This window comes from Carlito syrichta, unplaced genomic scaffold (assembly GCF_000164805.1).
Source record: "Carlito syrichta isolate Samal-C Ts95f unplaced genomic scaffold, Tarsius_syrichta-2.0.1 Scaffold311267, whole genome shotgun sequence".
In the NCBI taxonomy this organism is placed as follows: domain Eukaryota; kingdom Metazoa; phylum Chordata; class Mammalia; order Primates; family Tarsiidae; genus Carlito; species Carlito syrichta.
This window is the reverse complement of record NW_007255363.1, coordinates 10564-34912: the sequence shown is the minus strand read 5'-3', so window position 1 is coordinate 34912 and position 24349 is coordinate 10564. Positions and strand designations below refer to the sequence as shown.

Here is a 24349-nt window from a genome sequence, read left to right as displayed (position 1 = left end):
CCACTGCACTCCAGTCTGGGCGACAGAGTGAGACTCCAACTCAAAAAAAAAAAACTTACACTCTCTGTGGGCCAAAAGGTGCACCCTTGGCAGGAATCGAAGCTACGAATGCCTCTTCCTGGCCCACGTTGGGGTCGCCTCTACCAGGCTGCCGGCAGTGGATCCCCACCAGTTGCCATGTGGCAGCATTGGCTCATGGCATGACAGAGCAGCTCCCGGCCCTTGTGGCCACGTGGGGGGTGCTCTCAGTATGCCCTTGAGGGCCCTTGTTGGTCTGATCTGAAGTGACCTTGAGGTACAGTTGTTGTGCCAGGACGAGCAGGCTGGAATATGGAGCAGGTGTCGGATGCCTCTCAAGCTCTGGGACTGAGCTCCTGGCCCAGGCCAGGGACTGAAAGTGCTGGGACTCCACGCCCCACAGCACCTGGATCACTGACCGGGCTGGGCTTCGCGCCCACGCATCCCTGGCCTCCGCATCCCGGGCTGTCTGTGGAGCTGGGGGTGCTCTTGGGGTCCTGGGGACACTTCTTGCACCAACAGTAGGCCCGGGTGTCTGCACAAAGGCCGCCGTGTACTGAGCCAGGACGCATGGCCCACTCGAGTTCCGCTGTCCTGCAGAGCTGGGTGGGGCGGACGCCTGTGCCAGGGCTGGGCGTGAGTCCCTGGGCTGGGCGGGGCGGGTGCGCGTCCCAGGGATGAGGGGGTGGATGTGTGTCCCCAGAAGCAGGCAGAGGACTCGGGGAGGCCTCCTGCCCATCTGAGGTTTCCGGAGGAAGAGGCTTCAGAAGGGGCGCTGCTGGGGCTGAGTTGGAACCCGGGGCACGTGGCAGGGCCAGGCCTTGCTCAGAGCAGAGACAGCCAGGGCCACTCGTCACCCTGCTGCAAGGACCTGCTGCAGCCAAGTGGCCAGCAATCCGAGCGTGCAAGGGCTCGACCGCATAAAGCCGCCCCCGTGATGGCAGAGCTGCAGGCCAGGGCCTCCCACAACTTCCCAGGCCCAGTGGATGGCCCGAGGGGCCGGGACGGAGGAGTCGCCAGGCAGAGGAAGAACCTTCTGGCGTGTCAGAGCTTCCCCACCAACCAGGCGAGGACAGCGGCTTCCGGCCCGAACACATTGGGGTTTTCTCAAGGCCGCGCATAGCCATTGACCTTTGAAGTGAAGCTCTTGGTCAACTCTCAAACACACCTCTGAACGCGTCTTAGTTTTCTTCTTCTTTTTTTTTTTTTGAGTTGGAGTCTCACTCTGTGGCCCAGACTGGAGTACAGTGGCCGCTCCCGGCCACGGCAGCCTCAGCCCGCTGGGCTCCGGCGATCCTTCCGCCTCAGCCTTCCGAGTAGCTGGAACTACAGGCGTGTGCCACCACGCCTGACTGATTTTTTGACTTATTGTAGAGATGAGGTCTCGCTGCCCAGGGGGGTCTCGAACCTGCGGGCTCAGGCAATCCACTCACCTCAGCCTCCCAAAGGTGCGGGATGACAGGCTGAGCAACCGAGCCTGGCCGGTTTTCTTCTTTTCAACAGATTTTTGAGATGGGACTCACATACCACGCAATTCACCCTGGCTGAGTGTAATTCAGTGGACTTTAGAACATTCACACGTGGGCAGCCGTCACCCCACCAAATGTAAAACATTTCGCCACCCAAAAGAACTCCCCATGCGCCAGTCGCCTCACCCCACCCAACACCAAACTAGGCAACCGCGGCTGTTTCCGGTCCCCACAGGCCTCCCTGCTGCGGACTTCCTGGGACTGGGGTCGCTGTGGTCTTGGGAACTACTTCCTTGAAAGCGCCTTGGTTTTTATGGGTGACTCTCTGAGAACCCAAGTGCAAGACATCCCGCGCTCGATTCAGGGCTAAGCTTTGCCAGGGTGAAGCGGCTGTTCGTGGGAGGGGAGTGCCCGGAGTGTTCAGGAAGGTTCCAGAACACAGGGAGCATCCTGTGGCGTGACCGTGCCGCCGCTCACCCTGCCTTGGGCTGAGCTGTGTGGTGCAGGATGTTCTGGCTGGTCCCTGCCTGTCTCTGCGTCCAGCGTTCATCAGGACGGCTCCCCAACTAGCCGGGCAAACCCCTGCTGGCGCCCATCCCCAGTGGCTCCGCTGAAGGTGTAATTAGTCACAGAGACTCCGTGTCACAACTGTGGGCTTGCGGCCTCACCTCCAAGAGGCTGGCCCGGGGCTCCTGTGGCTTCTCCCAGCATCATTGGGGAAACGCTTACGTCCCGAGGTGGCGGGGTAAGGTCCATGAGTGTGGCTGCACGAAAGAACGCCCATGTGCTCTAGCCATCACGCCCCTTCCCTCACCCTGCCCTGACCCGAGACTAGGCACCCATGACTGTTAGGGGTTTAATTGTGGCCCCCAAAAGATGTGTGGACGTCCTGACCTGCAGGACTCGGCATGCGAGCTGATTTAGGATGGGTCTGACAAAGATAATCGGGTCCACACAAGGCCACTGGAGTGGGCCTGGCAGTGTGACGGGTGTCCTTCTAGGGGGCGTGAGACCCTGAGGCAGATAGGGCAGAGGAAGACGCTGGGAAGACCCAGCAGGTGGGGAGACTGAGGCATTCCCCAGACAGACTGCCAGACTACAGGTGGTACCCCGTCCTCGTGGTGTCTGTCGGGCGGGTCTCAGTCCACTCAGGCTGCTGTCGCAGAAGGCCAGAGACCACTGGCCTTAAACGGCAAACTGCGGCTTCTCAAGTTCTGGAGACTGGGCGTTCGAGATCTCAGCACTGACCGAACCCTGCTGGGGAGGCCAGCCTCCAGCTTCCTGGATGACACCTTCTCCTGTGTCCCCACGTGGGGAAGGGCTGAGGATGGGCCTCTCCAGCCTGTCTTTCCTGAACATGCTGAGGCCTCCAAAGGCCCTGCCTCCACCGTGGCGCCTTCTGTGTCCCTACGTGGGAAAGGGTGAGGACCGAGTTCTCCGGCCTCTCTTTCCTGAGGGCACTGAGACCGCCAAAGGCCTCACCTCCAACCATCACATGGAGGGCACGTTTGAACACCTGAACTCGGGGACAGGGACAAGGCGCAGGTCCCCGGGCGGGGAGGGCTGTGGCCTCAGGCTCCTGGCTAGAGCTTGGAGGCAGTGTCTGTACTCATGGCAGGAGCTAGGCCATGGCTGTGGTCGTGGGGGGCTTTGAGAAGTGGGGCGTCCAGACCATCCCAGATCTGCTCCCTCCGAGCACCACGAACAGCCCCTGCCCGCTGCTTGTGCAGAGGTCTCCCTCCTGGCTCTGGAGGCCAGACGTCCAGAACCCGGGGAGGCTCTCTGGACCGTCCTTCCTTTTACCTTCCAGCTCCTTGGGTAGCGGCTGCGTCACCCGGGCCCTGCTGTGTCCCGTGCGACCTGCTTCTCTGCGTCCCTTCCTCTTCCCTCTGTTAGGACAGCCATGGGGTTTGGGATCTCCCATTTAAGCCAGGGTGATCTTATCACCAAGTCCTGTACTTGGGTAGGTCTGCAGAGACCTTTCCCGGGTGAGAGCACATCCTGGGCACTGGGAAGAGGACTCGGCCGTGTCTGCGGGGCGGTCACCGTGTCACCCACCGCCGGGAACTTCCATTGGGTTTTCTGACTGCTGTGCAGGGACCTGGTGGGAGTTCCTTTTTTTGAGTCGGAGCCTCACTCTGCTGCCCAGGCTAGAGTGCAGTGGCACGGTCACGGCCACCGCAGCCTCGATCTGCTGGGCTTAGGGAATTCCTCCACCTTAGCCTTCCAAGTAGCTGGAACGACAGGCATGCCTGGCAGAAGTTTCGAGACACGTGCTCTATGGCCAAAATGTTATGCTGGGCCAGACCTTGAAACCGACAGGTAGGGCGACAGTGGTGATGGCGGCTGAGGCTTATAACCTCGCTCTAAAGTCAGAAAACCCAGGGTGAGGGTGTAAGACGTAGAACAGCCCTGGTCTTCCACAAAGAGGGGTGGAAGTGCTGTATCTGGGCTCAAATCTGGACCGAAACCCTGCCGGAGCCGTAGGAATATGTGCTGGAAAGGTCTCTGTGGTTTAGAAGGCTTGTGAGAAGTCAGCCCGTGTGAAGGGGGCAGGTGACTGTTCACAAATCCCAGTGAGAAGACGGGAGTTGGGACAGCGGATTCAAGAGGAGAGGGTGTTGGGGGAGGGGCCAGCAAGGGGACAGTTGGGGGCGGGGAGGTGTACCGAGGGAATGGGAGGTGTGCAGAGCCCAAACCGCTCAGTGAGACTGGTGGTTCCACTGTTCCCACCCTTTTGCAGCCCGTCTTTGTCCAAGCCTCCAGCTGGTGTTCGTTTTCCGCCTTGCATTCTGCGTCAAGGTGTCCTGGGGGAGTCTCTCCTCTACCTCCCTGCAGCTTTTGGAGAGTAGATCTCTGGGTGCGTGGGCGGCAGCTCGCACCCGAAACCCCAGCTCTTGGGGAGGCCGAGGCAGGAGGATTGCCTGAGCCCCGGAGGTCGAGGCTGTGATGAACCATGATGGTGTCCACTGCACTCCAGCCTTGACTCAAAATAAAAAAGGGAGGGAGGGAAGGAAGAAGGAAGGGGATGGAGCTGGCAACTGTCGGTGGAAATGAAGTCGGCAAAACTTCGAGGCGTGCTTGCTTCTGGCTATGGCAGACTCCCTTTTGCTGCTCGTACAGTGAAAAGAACACTGACCTGGAAAGGTCTCTGTTGTTTAGAAAGGTTGTGAGAAGAGTCAGCCCACGTGAGGCTGCGAGCCCAGGCCAGCCCGCCTGCAGCGCGGGGGCACAGGGTCTTCCAGCTCTCGGGACGGGAAACCCCATGACCGCTTTCGACCTGGAAGGACTGTTCTGCGTTGGGAGGACGCAGTGCGCCACCCACTCCCAGCCAGGCTGGCCGAGACCTTACTGGGCCGGGGCTTCGTGTGACCGTGTAACTTTGTGGTGCGATCAAGAACCACACGGTGGCTTAAGCACCTGCATGGTTCTTCCGTGCAAGCAACATCCTCCGGTTCTTCTCTGAACTGGATGAGCTGTGGGCCAGCACCTGCCAGCTGCTCTGGAGAGGCCGCGCACACGCCCCTGAGCGCACACGCGTGCCACTTCTCGCATCCAGGGCCTTGAGTCATTCTTGGGAAGGGTCGACCTGGAATGGAGACAGAGATACGGGGACAGGAGCCCCGTTGGGTTCTGCAGTCTCCTCTCAGCTGAGGAAACAAGCCCAGGGCCATGAGAATCAGGAAGGGTGGGTCAGCGTGGCCAGTGGGGGCCCCCGACCCTCCCCCACCCCGTCGGCACGTCTGCAGGTCCTGAGGACAAGGCGGCTCCTGGCCTGTCTTTCCTTTCTCCCGTCCCTCCAGGCCTGCCCACCTGGCTCCCTCACTGGGTCCTTTGTCTCCTGACTGGCCCCGCCCGCCTGGCTGGCTGGAGCTCCTTAACTGTCGTTATGTGCCCGGTTGCTGGCCAGGAGGACAGCCTCCCCTCAGGCCCCCCCCGGCCTCCCGTGGTCAACAACAGAGAGCCAGGAGGGTGGTTGAAGTGTGTTAGTGCATTGGTAGCACCCACCTTTGCCTCTCGTGGGAAACGGAGGGCAGGTGGGGAGGATCCAGCCTCCGCTTGGCGCTGCTCCCGATTGTGGCGTTGTGTCACAGGCTCCGTGTCATGTTGGTGGTGTTGGGCCTGGCTAGCTGTGTGAGCCCCGGCAGGTTTCAAGGAAGCACGGGGACGTCCGTGCTCTCCCCGGCGATGGCGAGTGCCCCGGCCTCATGACCTGCCTGTCCTGTAACCTCCTGCCACCATGGTCCACCCCAGTCTAGTGGCTTGAAATGGCCTCCGCAGCTTCTCACTCCCTGCGACCTCGCCGGCCTCGCCGGGCGCACCTGCTCTTCACGGTGCGGGCTGGCATGAGTCGGGCAAGGCGGCCTGTGCGCTCAGCATCCTCTGCGGGATTCTGGAGCCCCTGAGGCCTGTGGAGGCGGCCTCCTCATGCCTCACCCCAGCCGGCCAAGCCTCCTCTCGGTGCAGTGCTCCCAGGTCGTCAGACCGGTCTCTGCATATCGCAGCAGCCTCTGGCTTCCAGCCTTCAGCTTCTCCTGAAAGTCCATGTGGCTGAAACCACCTTCCACCAGGCACTGCAGACCAAGAACAACCTGGCCTCCAGAGGAGGGGAGAGGCTCCCCCCACATCCTCTCATTCTCGTAGCGTCTGTGGGGTGGGGATGCAGGGCAGGCAAGAGTCAGCCCCCTGGCTTTGGCGGAAGTCTCCCCAGCAATCCCACGGTGCCCTGGACGGCAGGATGGAGTGTGGGCCTGGGCACCTCAACGCCTGGGGGTGCAGCAGTGGCCAACATCTAGCACTGTCGTGGGCAGGCCCTGTGCTGTGCCTCCCCGTGCACCACTGATATGATGACTGAGCGATTATCTTTTCTGGGCCTGTGCGTGCCGTTTCCGTGGGGGCTTATGGGTGGTCCAGAATTGAGGCCCAGGACGCGACACCGCCCTCGAGCCACACCCCTCCCTTCCCAGAGGCTCTTGTCCCCTCGGACACATGTGGCACCTCCTATCCTCCCCCTCCAGGACCCTCCGCTCCCTCCACAAAACAGACTGCATCCTCCTAATGAGACGTCTGTCCCACGGGGGCCCCCTGTCTTCCTGCTACAGACACAGACATGGGCCCAGGAGGGAGGTCCTGATCAAGGAAAAAACAGCCAGGAAGAGTCGAGTGTGATCTCTGGTTTCATGCCGTGGACCCCACTGAGGGGGTTGGCTCCCCGGCCCAGGGTCCTATGGCCCCATGAGAGGCCCTGGAGACCCTTGCCCGGACTGCAGGCTCTGGAGCAGCTACGAGACATCCTTGTGGTTGGGAAGGTGTGGTAGACACACCGGGTCACACAACTGCTGCTTTTCACCCCAACTAGCTTACACACTCCTTTTGCATCCTGCCGAAAAGATAATCTGGTGAAGCCGGGCTCGGTGGCTCAGCCTGTAATCTTGCACCTTTGGGAGGCTGAGGTGAGTGGATTGCCTGAGCCCGCGGGTTCGAGACCCGCCTGGGCAACTTGGCGAGACCTCATCTCAACAATAAGTCAAAAATTAGCCGGGTGTGGTAGCGCGCGCCTGTAGTTCTAGCTACTTGGAAGGCTGAGGCGGAAGGATCGCCGGAGCCCAGCAGGTCGAGGCTGCGATGGCCGGGAGCGGCCACTGCACTCCAGTCTGGGCGACAGAGTGAGACTCCAACTCAAAAAAAAAAAAAAAGACAATCCGGTGAAACAAGTAGCACCTGACTTGCTCAAGGCAATCCTTGAGCCTAGATTATATGGTTAAATTAAAAAAAAAAAAAAAAGCACCTTTTATCATTCTTGTTTCATTCTGGTCATGGAGGCCCGACACGGATCCCACGTGAGAGGCTCAGTGGCTGCTTGGGTGTGACATCCAGGCCAGCAGGTGAGCCTTCCAGAAGCTCTCCTGTGTCTGGGTCCCTCAGTACTAGCCCCAAGAGGCCGCTCTTCTAACCCTTAACACCACAGGTGAGCTGGGCTCGTCCTTGAACCCCAGCTTGAGTCACACGATGCACACTCCATCGCACCCGCCACACGTGCTCGCCGCGGCCACCGGAGAGAGCGACGCGTGTTCCTACCTGCGCGGCCTTCCTGGCGTTACCCCGCATGCCCCGCTGTGAACAGAACAGTCTGTCTGCCTGGGCTCTCGCTGGTGAGCTCTGGGCTGTGTCCAGCTCTTGCCTGCCGTGCTGAAAGCCGTGGTGAATGTCCCAGTGGGTCTTCTGGTGGCCACACTCTCACATCACCCAGAAATGGAGCCGTGGATCCATGTAGACACTGCAGAGCCGTCCACCGTGGTCAAAGACATTCACACGCCCGTCGACACGCTGGACTTTTTTTTTTTTGCAAGTTTATTGGCCCTTTGATCAAGGAAAAAACACAATAGGATGTTACAAATCGAGCTTTAAGTCACTTTTTTTGACATTTAAGTAGATGGGTTACCTTCTTGCCACTTATTTATGCCACAATCCCCCCTTTTAAAGCCTGAGACACCACATAATCCACCCTGTTAAGTAAGCATACACCCGGTGGTGAATAGGATATCCTCAAGGCCGTGGGGCTGTCACCTTCTCTGGGTTGGAACGTTCTCATCCACCTGCCGGCAGCCTCACCTCAGTCCTCCATCCACGTCCCTGGAATCCACTGTGTACCTTCTGTCTTGACAGATCTGCTTACTCCAGACGTTTCTTGTAGAGGGTTGCATTTTTTTACTGCCTTTTAACGTCTGTGCGTACTTGTGGGGTGCATGTGATGTTTTGGTACATTTGCCGTGCAGTGATCAGGCAGGGGTCATTCGCCTGTCTGTCGCTTAGGACTTCTTTGTGTTGGGAACATTCCACGGCCTCGTTCTGGCTTTCTGAAGCTCCGTGTTATTGATAATTGAGCCCTCCTGCAGCAGCCCAGAACACCGAAACTTACCTTTAACCCATCTCTTGATCTTTTTTCCCCAGGACCCTAAACACTTCAAGTCGGAGAAGACGGGGCGGGGACAGCTGAGAGAAGGCTGGAGAGACAGTCACCAGCCCATCATGTGCTCCTACAAGCTGGTGACTGTGAAGTTCGAGGTCTGGGGACTTCAGACCAGAGTGGAACAGTTTGTCCACAAGGTGAGCAGCCTGGCCACTGTCTTCACTGCCAGGTTGAGGCCCGTGTTGGCGACAGGTCCGAGGTGCTGAGCCCACCTCAGGTGACTGCGCCTGAAGACACATGCTCGCAGACATGCACCACCTTCCTCCCCTGACAGCTTTACCCTTTGTCTTGTTCTGTGGCCTCCGTGTCTGTGGGGTGGGTATCCTCGGGAAGGGGGGCGTGGCAACACTCTTCTGGCCCGGGCATTGGGCTAGTCTGCTTCCAGGTGGAGGCACTTGGAAAGAGGCCAGAGGCGTGTCTGTGAGCAGAGCCCTTCGGGAGAATTCTCCCCAAAGACTGGCAGGTGCAGATGGAGCCAAAACGCCCGTCATCCCGTCAGGCAGTCCACGCGGCGTGTCTGCTTCTGTAACAATGCTCCCACCAAGGAATCACGAGCCGCCTTGGTGGCAGGTGGCCATTCTGGCCCCATGGGCACAGCATGTTAATGTGGGAGCAGCAGCCCACCTAGTGACGAGTCCCGGCTTCTCTTCTCGGGTTCCTGGCATGACTCTTGTCCTCTTGGGGAAAGGCAGGGTTGACATTTGCCCTCTGTAACTGTTCCTGCTTTCAGGAAAACAAATCCAACCCCTTCTCCCTCTGTGCCTCTGCGGTCCACACAGGCTGACCGTCTGTTTGCTGCTCCACTTAAAGGCTGAGAAAGAGTCGCTTTCTGGGTTCTGCTGAGGTCACGGGACTCCTTTCTGTTCCTAGATGGATTTGTCCACTCAGATCAGGGCCGATGACAACACAGAGTTTAATTCTTGACTGTGGGTCCGAGGAAGCGGCTTCAGCCTCCCGAGTCCTCATAGCGAGGCTGGTGGTGACAGCAGCCTCGGGCTGAGTCTGAGGGCCCTGGGGTCTCCTCCCACAGGGACAGTGCCCATCCCCCGCTGGGCTCAGGGCCCCTCCCGCCAGCCAGGACCAGCATGGCTGGAGGACGTGGGACCCACAGCCCTTGCGAGTCCGGTTCTCAGATGTCACAGCTCCTGGAGTACACACGTCCCAGCCCGGCTCTGTGTCCGTTGGGGGCTATGTCTTCCTGAGCCTCCCCTGTCGCCCCTTCTTTGCGGCTTTCTGACATGGAATGACCTCCTTTTCCCAGGCCACCATCTGCAGGTATTCCGTTTCCTCCCCGAAGCTCATTTTCACTGCTCAGGGCACGCATCTCTACTCACACGTGACTTTGGCCAGTTTTGAGAATCTGTTTCCCTCAACTACCTGTAGGGTTTGTCTTTGATCAAAGGCCCTCCCCCACCCATCCCCAGATGGCGTGGTGTCCTGACACCCCATAGACACGCCTGCTGGGGCATGTGGGCCACCAGGGAACATCTGAGGTGTGAGTGGCACAGGCCAGGGCATCAAGGATACCTTTCCAAACACATTTTTTTCTAGGAGTCTATCCACATTAAAAGGAAAGGCGTCCTGTTTGCAGCCGGCATCTGCGCTGTGCTTCCTGAACGGGGCACCTTCAGGGGCGGTTCTTTTGATTTCCATGCATTCGACACACTCAGCGCCCAAGTGTCTGTGGTGGCCGGCTGCTTCTTACGTGCGTGATGTTTGTCCTTCCGAGTCATGACAGCCTCGCTCGATGCCCAGAGGCCTGGTGTGATGAGCACTTCGTGAGGAATGCTTTCCTTGTTTCTGAAAATGCACCACGTTAAAATCACTTATTGGGCGGGACTCAGTGACTCAGCCTGTCGGTCATCCCAGCACTTTGGGAGGATGAGGCGTGTGGATTGCCTGAGCCCGCGGGTTCGAGACCAGCCCGGGGCTGTGGTGAGCTGTGATCACGTGCTGCTGCACTCCAGCCGGCGTGACGGAGAGAGACTCCGACTCAGAAAAGAAGAAAATCACTTATTGAAACACACTTGAGCGCCACGGAGACTCTAGACGACGGTGGGATTTGCTTGGCAGGAGGAAAGGGGGCTGGAGGGGACTGAGTGTCCGAGCCGCGTGAGGTGTGTTTCTAGAGGGCAAGAAAGCACGCCCCGTGTTGAAGTCACGAGCGCAACGTCCTACACACAGGACGCGGCCTCTTCCTCGGCCTCAAGCGCCGCTGGGTGTCACCCTAAAGAGCCACGTCATTCCTTTGCCTCTGGTCACACTGGCCATCCCACGTGCCTGGCCTGGTTCAGACCTCTTCCCTCTTTTGCTCCGCAGCTAAACTGCTTTGCTGTCTTCTGCGATGTGAAGGTCCAGCCCAAGGGGATTCTTATCTACTTATCCACACCTTCCTTTCCTTTTTTTTCCAGTCAGGGTGTTGCTCTGCCACACAGGCTAGAGTGCAGTGGCACCTGATCACAGCTCACCACAGCCTCCACCTGCTGGGCTCAGGCGATCCTTCCTCCTCAGCCTCCCAACTAGCTGGGACGCTAGGCACATGCCACCACACCCAGCTAATTCTGTGATATTTTTTCATAGAGACAAGGTCTCGCTATGTTGCCCAGGTTGCTCTCGAACTCGTGGGCTCAAGCCATCCTGCCTTTGCCTCCCAAAGTGCTGGGCTGACAGGCGTGAGCCACCGTGCCCGGTCCCTTCATTTACTTTTTGAAAATGGAATCAGTATTGAGGGCATTACACCAGAGAAGAGGGGATGTTGAGTGTTCTTGGCTAAGACATGACCTGCTGGCAGAAACACTCTCCAGATTTCTGGCATTTCTGACCTCCTGGCACGGAATACACGTCTTCCCACGCCCACGGGTGAAAAGTGAACATAGTTGTAGTCAAAGGTGACGAGAGTCCTTTATGTAACTGCTGCATGACTGCCCAGTGGCTGTCGTCGGTTTCCTCACACCTGCCCTCCCCTCTGATGAGACGGAGGCTGGCACCCTGGGGGATGCACACGGGGGTGGGGGTGAGCAAGCGTGACCCTGGCTGTGTCAGTCTGTCCCTGTTCCCGGGGACAGGGGGCTTGAGCTACCCGTGACACCAGGAGCCCAGAGGTGGCAGCACCCCACACGCAGACAGCTGTCATCCCTCCGGTGTTTCAGCCCCTCTCTCTTCCTCTCCAGGTGGTCCGGGACATCCTGCTGATTGGACACAGGCAGGCCTTCGCGTGGGTGGACGAGTGGTATGGTAAGTCCGTGTCCCCATCACGTGTCGAGCCGCGCTGCAACCTCCTCCGCTTCTGCTGCTCCCTGCAGGGCACGGCGAGGCCACCACTTTCCGTGCTAGAAGCAGCACTGTCCGCACAGCAGAGATGGAACCTTAGAAGCTTGTTCCATTAGCAGGGCATGGTGGCGCATGCCTGTAGCCAGCTACTTAGAAGGCTGAGGCTGAAGGATCACCTGAGCCCAGCAGGTGGAGGCTGTGGTGCCCGTGATCATGCCACTGCACTCCAGCCTGGGTGACAGAGTAAGACTCTGACTCAAAACAAAAAACAAAACAAAACAAGAATCTTGGTCCAAAATAACCACAGAGTCCAGACGGCTCACGCCTGGCATCCCAGCACTTTGAGAAGAAGCCAAGGCAGAAGGATCGCTTGAGCCCAGGAGTTCAAGACCAGCCTGGGCAACATAGCGAGATCTCCTCTCTACAAAAAAAAAAAAAAAAATCAACGAATTAGCCAGGCGTGGAGGCACACTCCTGTCATTGCAGCTACTCAGGAGGCTGAGGTGGGAGGTTGAGGCTGTGGTGAACCGTGATCGTGCCAAGGCACTGTGGCCTGGCGACAGTGAGACTGCCACTCAGCAACAACAGAAGTAGAATAATCACAGGGCAGTGTGGGATTTAGAAAAAAATAAAGTAGCAGCAGAGGTCCTATCTGAGCAGGACCTTGGGCCTGTGCCACTCACCTCACGGGCATGGGCTCCCCGTGCGCTGCCGGCGGTTTCACGCCCACCCCACGTATCCCAAACATCAAGTTAAGGCCGGGGTTGGTCAGGTGTCAGCAGCACTCTGGTTCAAGGGCCCTGGAAGCAGCCCTCACCCGACACATGCGGGCTCTGCAGGAGTGCAGGGTGCACGGAGGCACGGCCACCCACGTGCGCCCTGAGACTGGCGACCAGGCCCTTCTGCCGTGACATGGGAAGAGTTGGACAAGTTCACATTTCTGGCAGGTGGTAGCAAGGGAGGCTTCACCGTGGGGGCTAGCTGCCCCCCAGAGCACACGCAGGAGAGGCCGGAATTCCCAGCCTTTTTTGGGGAACAGCAGGAAGGGTAGCTGTGCCCTGGGCTCTGGCCACATGTAGCTCTGTGACCCAGCCTCTGACCCGACGGCTGGAGTCCTGGGCAGGAGGAGGAAGGGAGCGTGCCCGGCAGGCAGGCAGCCAGGCCAGAGCTGATCTCTGGGTTGACTGTCAGGTGCGACGCCTCCTCCATGGCCTTCTTCTGCGCCTGCTCATTTGTCCCGAGCATGACCTCGGCTGCGTCCTGGCCCTTCCTGCCATCATGTCGCCAATTTCCTCCCTTGTTTTAGCAGAAGGCTCCAAATTTAGAGCAAAGGGATGCTGGCCGGAATGGGTGCAGCAGTGATTTGTACCAGTGTTGGGAGCTACTCTGAGCCACATCTAAAGACTCTGCAGGTCCCAGGCTTTTTGTTTACCCCCGCAATTTTCCCAGCTCCGCACCTTCTGAAGAACACACACGTGCACGGGGTCTGTCTGACGTGGACTGTGGCTCTCACCCAAGGCCGGATGCCGCTCCACAAAGCCACTCACCCCCACTGCCACGAGGCCTCCAGAAGGCCTCTCGGCTCACGGCTTTTGTGCAGCGGGAGGAGGGTGTATCCCTGTGATTGTTCCCTCTGATCTTTAGATAAATCATGCTGGGGTTTTGTCTGAAGAGCTTTTCTCCGATTTTCAGAGGGGAGCAGACCCCCCCGCAAAAAGCCAGGAATTCTGGCCTCTCCTGCATGTGCTCTTCAGAGCCATGGCTCCTGGCTACCAATGCCAAGGGCACAGAAAGGGTGTTTAAAGATTACAGGTTCTGGCCAGGTTCAGTGACCTAGCCTGTCATCCCGCGCTTTGGGAGGCTGAGGTGAGTGGATTGTCTGACCCCGCGGGTTCAAGACCTGCCTGGGCAACTTGGCGAGACCTCATCTCTACAATAAATCAAAAATTAGGCATGGTAGCGCACTCCTGTAGTTACAACTACTTGGAAGGCTGAGGCGGAAGGATCGCCGGAGCCCAGCAGGTTGAGGCTGGGCGACTGAGTGAGACTCCAGCTCAAAAAAAAAAAAGATTACAGGTTCTGACAGATGGAAGCTTGACTAAGAGGAAGGACACTCGGGGCCCCATATCTGCAGGACAGGTGTGCCTCTAGCACCAGATGCCAAGAGTATCTTCAGAAAGAAACAACAGGAAGGGTAGCCGTCCCCTGATCACTGCGAGTCAGAAACGGATTTAACAGGAGGCAGGATAAAAGAAGAAAAAGGAAACATGTGCAGGGAGGCAGCAAGAGAGAAGCCAGAAGGGGATGGGGCTTGCTCTCCCATCTCAGCAGAGCCTGGAGTGAGGAAGAGACTTAGGATTTTTAATTTTAAAACTTTTGTTTTTGAGTCGGAGTCTCACTCTGCCGCCCAGGCTAGAGTGCAGTGGCACACTCAGGGCCACCACAATCTCCACCTGCTGGGCTCAGGTGGTCCCTCTGCTTCAGTCTTCCAAGTAGCTGGAACTATAGGCACACGCCACCATGCCTGGCTAATTTTTTGATTTATTGTAGAGACAAGGTCTCACCAATTGCCCAGGCTATTCTCGAACCCATGGGCTCAGGCAGTTCTCTCACCTCAGCTTCCCGAAGTGCTGGAATTATAGACATAGGAATTATAGAGCCACTGCGCCTGGCCAATTTAAAAACTTTTTAAAGAATTTTCCGGCCATGCACCGTGGCTTACGCCTGGAATTCCAGCAGCTTGGGAGGCAGAGACTAGAGGATGTCTTGAGCCGAGGAGTTCAAGACCAGCCTGGGCAGCTGGGCAAGACCGCGTCTCTCCAATAAATCAAAAAATCAGGCCGGGTGCGGTGGCTCAAGCATAATCCCAGCACTTTGGGAGGCCGAGGCGAGAGGACTGTCTGAGCCCATGGGTTCGAGACCGGCCTGGGCAACATGGTGAGATCTTGTCTCCACAATAAATCGAAAAATTAGCTGGGTGTGGTAGCATGTACCTGTAGTGCTGGCTACTTGGAAGGTTGAGGCGGAAGGATTACCTGAGCCCAGCAGGTCGAGGCTGTAGTGGCCAGGAGTGTGCCACTGCACTCCAGCCTGGGCGACAGAGCAAGACTCCAACTCAAAAAAAAAAATCAGTCGGGCGTGGTGGTGCATGCCTGTAGTCCCAGCTACTCAGGAGACCGAGGCAGGAGGATCTCCTGAGCCCAGGAGGTCGAGGCTGCGGTGGCCGTGAGTGTGGCATTGCCGTCCAGCCTGGATGACAGAAACCCTGACTCAAAAAAAAAACCTACTGGCTTACCGCGTGACTGTGGACCAGATGGGATTATAAGGACTGTTTAATTAATGGAGTCCAAATTGATTAGACCAGAGAATCTTAGGGTCTTCAGGGTCAACTTCTACCATCTGATGCCTTGTGAGAACTAGAAACAAGCACCCTTTAGACTGGTGAGTTGGAAAAGGCATCATCTGGGCACACAGCAGGTCCATGGCCTGGGGTGCCCTTGAGCCCTTTGACCTCCCAGCCTGCTGGCCTGGTGCATGGCCAGCACCTGGGCTGCAGGGCCACACAGATTCTTGCTATTGGGACCTGCCACCTCCGGCTCAGCAAAGAGTCAAGATCAAAGGACATCACAGAGGTCATGGCCTTCCATCACCCAAGGATGAACTTCGTCTCTCCTGAGCTCAGCACTCGGCATCATGACAGACTGTGTGCCCTGCCTGTCGTGAAGAGCAGCCATGTCCATGCTGGAGGGCTCAGACTTGTCCAAAGCGCTGATCAAGACACAACAGCATGGGCAGAAGCCAGGTGAGGGGGGAGCAACAGAAAGAGGCCACCGGTTCCCGAGAGCAGGGTGCTGCTTGACAAACCCGATGGTTGTGAGAAATGCAGGACACTGCAGAGGGAGCCTACAGCGGACCTGAGCCTCGTGGTGTCTTGGAAACCCTAAGCCTTTCCAGACAGGAGGGAGGAGGCGCCCGGCCTGGTGTGGGTGAAGCCGCCTCATGAGAGTAACTCAGACACCAGCCCAGAGTCCCCAGGGCTGGCCTCACCTGAGGACTGAGCTCCCCACTCCAGTGGCTTCCAACGCATCGGGGGAGGTGGGTGCATGTGTGTTTGTGTGTGTGCGTGCGTGTGTACCCGTGCATTGACCTTTCTGGGGAGAAAGCCCAGGGCTTTCCATCAGACTTTCGGAAGAACCTCTGCGCCTCCCCTGCCTGCACCCCACTCCCGACTAAGACCCACAGACAAAGTCACAGCTGGGTGATGGGTCTGGAGCCCCGGGGCTGGGGGCATGAGAGTGGGGGGGCGCCCTTCCCCAAGGACTGAAGCGAGTCTCCCTGAGCTTTCCATGGCAAGCACGCGTTGAGTTAGAGTCACACCACAGGGTTAAAGGCTGACACGTCCCCGAGGACGCGCACGGCCACGGGAGCCAGCAGAGTGTCCCACCTGTGTCTGGCTTCCGGACTCCCGACCAAGCCTTGGGTTTTGTTTTTGTTTTTGTTTTAGAAAGCAGGATTTGTGGAGAGGACAGAAAAGCTCCCACGGTGGGAGGGGACCTGAAGGGGGTGCCCCAAGCCTTGGATTATGACAAGAATGATGGGAAAAGCACTTTCGTCTTGGCTTCTGTCTCCACCAAAAGTCGGAGAGAAGGTGTTTGCGGGCGGAAGTGAGGCGGGGCCTGGCTGCGCGGGTCTCTGGATGAGGGGACGAGACTCCCCCTTTTCAAGCGGTTGCTGCTGCAGCTACGCAGCAGGAGGGACGTCCAGCTCGGGCTCTGGCCTTGTCGCCTGCCCAGATAACACCCGTCCTGGTAGACGCTCTGGCCTCCGGTGCCGCAAAAGCAGCCTCCCTCCCCAGCAATGAAATGATCACCGCCCTAAGCCGTGTTGAAAGACCAGGGAAGACATTTGCAGCCATGTGGGCCACAGAGGGTTGGCACCATGCAATATGCCACAAGACCCTGGTAGCCGGAAGCCCAGCAACTCGGTAGAAAACTGTGAACAGTGTGAACAGGCAGACACAGACGCAGAGTCAGCTCGCCTCTCACCACAAGACACGGCATGAAGCAGCAAGCAGGGAGGACACGTGCTGCCAGATAGCCACAACAGACCGGAGTGTTGGTGTCTACCTTCTGATACAAAGTAAAACGACGTTCACACTACAGAAAGGCCAAGTACCAGCAACCCATGGCCCAGCAGTCCACTTCCAGGTTTTTTTTGGGTTTTTTTGAGTTAGAGTCTCCCTCGGTCGCCCAGACTGGAGTTCAGTGGCCGCTCCCGGCCACCGCAGCCTCGACCTGCTGGGCGCCAGCGATCCTTCCGCTTCAGCCTTCCAAGTAGCTGGAACTACAGACGTGCGCTACCACACCCGGCTGATTTTTTGATTTATTGTAGAGATAAGGTCTCGCTGCCCAGGAGGGTCTCGAACCCGCAGGCTCAGGCCATCCACTCACCTCAGCCTCCCAAAGGCGCGAGATTACAGGCTGAGCCCCTGAGCCCGGCTCACTTCCAGGTTTTTGTCCTTAAGAAACACATACATGGCCAGGCACGGTGGCTCACGCCTGTAATCCCAGCACTCTGGGAACCCGAGGCAAGATGATTGCCTGAGTCCAGGGGTTCAAGAGCAGCCTAGGCAAACTTGGTGAGACCTCATCTCTACAATAAATTTAAAAAATTAGCCAGGCGTGATGGCGCATACCTGTAGTTCCAGCTACTTGGAAGGCTGAGGCAGAAGAATCACATGAGGACAGCAGGTTAGGGCTGCAGTAGCTGTGAGCGTGCCACTGCACTCCAGCCTGGGTGGCAGAGTGAGACGCTGACTCCAAAAAAAAAGGAAAGAAAGAAACATGCACATGGTCGTGTTCAGGAAAGCTTAAGTCAGTCTCGGTGTCCTCATCCACCGGCAGGACTGTCAAGGGAGACAAGTGTCCTGGGACTAGAGTCCTTTGCCAGACCAGAGCTGGTAGCCGAGGGGAGGTTTGGGCCTCAGCACAGTCCCCTGGCAGAGGACAAGCTCAAGCTTGTCAACACCACCCCGTGTCCTGGGACGGAGACAGATCTGCCCTCCTCACCTGAGAGGGGACAAGGGAGAGAGGAAAGGAACAGTCTCTCGAGAGCGCAGGGAGAGGGGCGTGTGTCTGCCAAGGGCAGTGAGCAGGAAGCACGTCCCCATGCTAACCGCTCCCAGACATCAGAATGCCCTTTGCTCATCAGAAGAAACACCGCACGCCTTCCAGCACCTCTTACACCTACAGTCAGCCCTGAAAGCCTTTACTTAAGAAATCTTTTGGGCCAGGCACGGTGGCTCAAGCCTGTCATCCCAGCACTTTGGGAGGTCGAGGCAAGAGGATTGCCTCAGCCCAGGGGTTTGAGACCAGCCTGGACAGCTTGGCGAGACCTCGTCTCTACAACATATCAAAAAATCAGCCGGGCATGGTAGCGCGCACCTGTAATTCTGGCTACTTGGAAGGCTGATACGGAAGGATCGCCAGAGCCCAGCAGGTCGACACTGGGGTGGCCATGAGTGTGCCACTGCACTCTAGCCTGGGTGACAGAGTGAGACTCCAACTCAGAAAAAAAAAAGAAAGCTTTTTTAGGAAGAGCAAATTATAGCCGGGCTCAGTGGCTCAGCCTGTAATCCCGCGATTTGGGAGGCTGAGACGAGTGGATTGCCTGAGCCTGTGGGTTCAAGACCCGCCTGGGCAACTTGGCGAGACCTCATCTCTACAATAAAACAAAAAATTAGCCAGGCATGGTAGCACATACCTGTAGTTCCAGCTACTTGGAAGGCTTAGGCAGAAGGATTGCCGGAGCCCAGCAGGTGGAGGCTGCGGTGGCCGGGAGCGTGCCACTGCACTCCAGTCAGGGCAACAGAGTGAGACTCCAACTCAAAAAAAAAAAAGAAATAAGAGCAAATTATGACCTTTCAAAATCTATAAGTTAAGGGGTGATTATTTACCAATGTATCTGCAAAATATCTTGACACAGAGCTCCTTTACTAAGAGTTTGTCTGACATATGTAAGCATTTGTTTGCTAGAAGCAGAGAGATCTGCATGTAAATGATTGGAAGTCGCTGTGATCGTTGAATATCAATCAATGATGAAGATAAATCATCTTCAAAAGTGTAATCTGTCACTGAGAACACGTAACTGAATTAACTAAAACATAGATTCCTATGTAGATTTTGAGTTCTTGTATGTTGAGCGAGGCACGATGTACTTGGCTGGATAACCAGGAGTGTTTTCACCTGATCATGATTTGCATAAATGACTGAGGAATATTGAAAATGTTTACACCGCCTGGGCACGGTGGCTCAGCCTGTAATCCCAGCACTTTGGGAGGCCAAGGCAAGAGGATTGCCTGAGCTCAGGGGTTCGAGACCAGCCTGGGCAACTTGGTAAGACCTTGTCTCTACAATAAGTCACACACACACCAAAACTAGCTGGACGTGGTGGTGCGCATCTGTAGTTCCAGCTACTTGGAAGGCGGAGGCGGAAGGATCGCTGGAGCCCAGCAGATCGAGGCTGCAATGACTGTCAGCGTGCCACTGCACTCCAGCCTGGGCAATGAAGAGTGAGACTCCAACTCAAAAGTAAATTAATTTAGGGGAAAAAAAAGTCTACACCACGTTCATACTCATTTATGGTCTGTGGGGATATTTCAGGATTTAAGCAGGCATGTCTTCCTCCGGTACAACAGGGACCAAATTATCATCTTCTAGAGAACCACTCTACAAGAAATGTTCACTCCTATGTGGTCTAACTTGGAGATGGTTTTTTTTCCTTTTAGATGGAATTTTCAGAAAATTTTTTTTCTTAAAAAAAAACCCAACGATAATGTACGTAGAGTGAGCAGAAACTCTAGACACGTGTAGCTTCTCCTTACCAATCCCAAATTGATGGTCTTCACCTTCCAATGATCCCAAATAACAGATTTTAAAATATGTTCTTTTTTTTCTTTCTTACACAAGTAACACATATTTGATGTGGAAAATTTAGAAAACGTAGAAAAGCAAAAGAACGGAATGAAATCTACCTGTAATTCCAACTCTTCAAAGTAATCACTTCACATTTTGAGGTCTCTCTTCTCGGCATTTGTAAATGTAGATAATGCTTTTCTGACCACAGTGATTTCATATAATATGTGAAATGTTTTGCCTCCATTTTTTATTTGACAATATATCAAGGAGGTCTCTCTATAGTCTTAAACATTCTCCCACCTCTCTTTTAATTGCGTGGTGTCTTCAGCCCTGGGCTGTCTTCACTTTCTCATGATCATGATCAAGGCTTTGTTGAAAACCCTTTTCCCATCCCTAAAACTCATATATATCTGAGAACCTAGAGTCACATAGCTTCAGCCTCTATCTTATCACTGAACTAATTAAAGATTAAAAAATGATTTGTTGGGATTCAAAACACAAGAACACCTTGGTTTTTGCTTTCCAAATTACCGTCAAGTGGGCACAGTGGCACATGCTTATAGTCCCAGCACTTTGGGAGACTGAAGCTGGAGGATAACTTGAGACGAGACAAGCTGGCAACATAATGAGACCCCCATCTCTACAAAATAAAAATAAAAATAAGCCGGGCTCGGTGGCTCAGCCTGTAATCCCGCGCCTTTGGGAGGCTGAGGTGAGTGGATGGCCTGAGCCCGTGGGTTCGCGACCCGCCTGGACAGCGAGACCTCATCTCTACAATAAAAATAAAAAAAATCAGCCGGGCGTGGTAGTGCATGCCTGTAATTCCGGCTACTCGGAAGGCTGAGGCGGAAGGATCGCTGGAGCCCACCAGGCGAGGCTGCGGTGGCCGGGAGCGGCCACTGCACTCCAGTCTGGGCGACTGAGTGAAACTCAACTCAAAATAAAATAAAACAAAAATAGCCAGGAGTGGTGGTGCCAGCTACTTGGGAGACCGAGGCGGGAGGATAGCGTGAGCCCAGGAGCTTGAAACCAGTCTTGGAAACACAGTGAGCTCCCCATCTCTACAAAATAATCAGAAAATTAGCCAGGTGTGGTGGTGCCAGCTACTTGGGAGGCTGAGGCAGGAGGATCACGAGCTGATTCCAGGAAGTCAAAGCTGCTGTGAGCTGTGATTGTATCGCTGCACTCCAGCCTGGGTGGCAGAGTGAGACCCCGAGTCAGAAAACAGATAAATTGCAATAAAAACAAATGACAGCCAGGAGCCGGGAGTGAGGTCCAATTGCCTAGGAAGCCTCTTTAAATTTTAGAATTTTAGCCCAAAGTGACCCTTATTCCAGGTGTGCCTGCTAAGGAGCTCTCGATAAGCAGCTGTGAGATGAGAGTGACTGCTGGAAGGCTGTGTGTGGTTAGCTCGGCGACATCCTCATGCGAAGCAGCGCCTCCTTCCCGCACCCTGCTCCCTTGTCTCTCTGTGCTCGTCCAGCGGCTGCTCGACCCTCCTGCTGTTCACAGCACTGCGGGCGCCATTTTCGATCGGAGACTTCAGGGTTCGCCGGGGCTCACCAGCTTAACAGGACACCCCAGTGTGGGCTTACAGCCACACGCCCTCAGGGCCCCGGCCACCAGGAACCAAGTGGGGAGACTCTCACAGGACACCTGGCTTGATTAGCAAGACTCCACAACCCGAGACAGAAAACACGCCAGGAGAAGCCCCGGCCGCGAACGCCCCTCTGTGTCCCACACGCCTGAGGGTGGCCAGGGTGCCTGATCTGGAACAGGGTTCTGTCCCCCAAGCGGGGACAGGAGTGCCTGTCTGGGAGCCCCCGATAAAATGTAACAAAGTAACAGGGTCCGGGGTGGGTGAGCCCAGTTGTCCTTCTGACGCATTTCACTGGGCTCATCGCTTAAGTTTTTGTCTGTTGGACCGAGACAGGGTTCCTCAGCCTTGGCCCACCTCACGTTTGGGTCTGTACCGTCCTTTGCAGAGTGGGATCCCATGCACAGTAGGGTGACCAAAGTGTCCCCGGCCACCACATCCCAGTCGTGACAACCCAAAATGTCACAGAGTTGTCCCCGGTGGAGAGCCCCAGATAAAGGGAGTATCATCCTGCGACACTGATGGAGCCAGAGTCGTATCCTGTGCCACTTGACCTGTAGACTGGTGTGGGTAGGGAGGGGCCAGCCATCTTCAGGCTGTTAGGCTAGGCTGTTAGGCTAGGCTGTTAGGCTAGGCTGTTAGGCTAGCCTCTTGGCTGCCAACCATCCGCACGGTCCACAGGCCCAGCCTTCTCAGCATGCCTCCCATGGCAGCAGTGAGGGTGCCCCTCCTGTGGTCCAGTGCGCTGGCTCACAGCCTTGCCCAGGCTGTTCTGGAAGGTAAGTGTGAAAGGAGGCGGCATGGACCCTGCACCCCCGGCTCTCCTGGCGATGGATCCTGGGCTTGCCCCTGCCCACGTGCTCAGACGCCCCACTCCGCCCTCCTGGCTCGACTCGGTCCGCTCTGCTTCGAGACTGACTTCTCGTCCTTGCCCGCACCCTCTTCTGGCTGGTCTAGCTCACTTTATGATTTCCTCTTCATCAAGTTAGACCATTCTCTGCTTTCTGAAGCCTCCCTGGCTCCCGCCAAGCTGCCGCCTTCCCCGAAGTCTCCCTGTTGAAAGTTTGCCTGTGATAACAGCCATTGCCCACGTCTTGGCCCCTTTCAGATATGACAATGGATGACGTTCGGGAGTACGAGAAAAGCATGCATGAACAAACCAACACAAAAGTTTGCAGTCAGCATTCCTCCCCCGTGGATGGCACAGAGGGTCATGCCCACGCACGTGTACGTAGCACCCTTCAGATGTGTTGACTGCCCCGCCCGAGCACACCACGGCTGACCCTGGAGGTCTCCGGGCCGCCTGCGTCCGCGCCCGGAGGCCCTCGGGAAGTGCCTGAGCTGGGTCTGGGTGGGTCCTGGCACCCCTCTTCCAGACTTTCCGGTTCTTTCGAGCTGTTTGCCAGGGGATTGTTTTGGTCTTGAGCCAAGAACGCAGAGCTGGAAATGTTTTGCGGTGCTGGTGAAACGCACCAGAAAAGAGCAGAGGAGTGAAAATGGGTGTCATATGTGCCCCAGCACAACCTGTCAGAAACTTCTGAAAACACAGCTAACACCCCCTCTTCCTTCGAGGGAGGGCTTCTGGCCCAGCTGCTATTCTGAGTTCCTTTGCGTTTGCCTGGAAAAGCTTTCCGGGGCTCTTTATAGCACCCCTCCGCTCCCTTCACGCAGGATAATCTCAAGGCGGGGCCGCCCTGCGCACACACAAGGGCTGGGGGGTGAGCCGGGAGGCGCTGAGCCTGGACTGAAGCGGGGCTCGGGCCGAGCCCGGAGAGTGCCTGGCCACGCTGAACCCAGGGCCGGCTGCTGCACGCACCCCGGCCCTCCACAATGGCGCCGGGGATGGCAACCTCGGAGGAAAGGGGAGTCACCACGCCACATCCGTGTCCTTCCAGCCAGAGCACGTGCCCGTTAGCCCCGGCCCCAGGGTACTGCACGTTGGTGCTGGAAAGGCAATAATGTGGCCATGGGAAACCGAGAAGCAATGGTGGTGGTGCCTGGATGCTGTGGAGCTGCAAGCCCCGGGTGCACCTTGCAGCTGCCCGAGCTCACCGCGTGTCTGGAAAGCGCTGGCCGGGCCCTTCCCCGGAGGCTGCAGGCCCAGCCCTGCCTCCGCTTGGCACCTGCCATCTCTCCTCTCTCGCGCCTGGACTGCCCCTCCTCTGTTCCTGTCCTTGAATCCCATCACTTTCAACTGCAGCCTTCATTTTCCCATGGTCTTCCTCCTCTATTACAATGGGAACGCTAAAATCAGGAGGCCACTATTCAAATAAACATCTGATGAAGTTTAAGTCAGGAACAAATTAGACCAGAATTATGCAGAATTAGCATCCGCTAACACAGCAATGAGGAAGTTGCAGTCTCCCGATCAGCCGTCCGTTTCCAAGCCTTCAAGGAAGGCGCGTCTGGGACTGGAAGGCACAGACATGGGATTCTGCGTGTTGGGCGACTTCTACCCCCTGCTGGCTGCGGGGAGCAGAGCACCGCGTTGAGCCGCTTGCCGGGGAAGTCTTTTCCAAGGATGATGTCCGCTGCTGCCGCAGAAACACCACGCCCAGACGCACGAAAAATGCTTCTCAGTCTCAACCTTTTTTTGTGCATGCCTCTTTTTTAACCTTAATCTAATTTCTTAGCTTGTTTAACAGTCTTAGTATTGTTGAAAAGTGGTAGGTTTGCAGGTACAATTTTTCTTGATATAGTCCGATTTTTGCGTTATGGTAGCACAGTCACAATTGCTTATTTCCTCTATAAAAAGCTTTTCTCTTTGATAAAATTTTAATAATTGTTCCCTGGAAATCCCCTTAAGGATTTCATTTTATGAAAAATATTTCTGGTTTGCTCAGATGTTATAGAGGACCTGATGCTTAGCTAGGTGCGATGGCCTTTGCCTGTAATCCCAGCACTTTGGGAGGCCGAAGTCAGAGGACGACTTGAGCCCAGGGGTTCAAAACCAGCCTGGGCAACTTGGGAAGATCTCGTCTCTACTATAAATTTAAAAATTAGCAGGGCATGTGGTGCACACCTAAAGTTCCCGCTACAAGGGAGGCTGATGTGGAAGGATCACCTGAGTCCAGCAAGTGGAGGCTGCAGTGGCCGTGACCGTGCCACT

General features: G+C 56.2%; 1 protein-coding gene across 1 annotated transcript in view; it reads left to right on the top strand.

The window, feature by feature from the left end:
* The window catches only part of PITPNC1 (phosphatidylinositol transfer protein, cytoplasmic 1), a 94557-nt gene that overhangs the window by 67385 nt on the left and 2823 nt on the right, over positions 1–24349 (top strand). Inside the window, exons 6-7 of the mRNA XM_008068595.1 lie at positions 8439–8594; positions 11628–11691. Coding sequence (XP_008066786.1) covers positions 8439–8594; positions 11628–11691 — 220 coding nt within the window. The remainder of the gene's footprint in view (positions 1–8438; positions 8595–11627; positions 11692–24349) is intronic.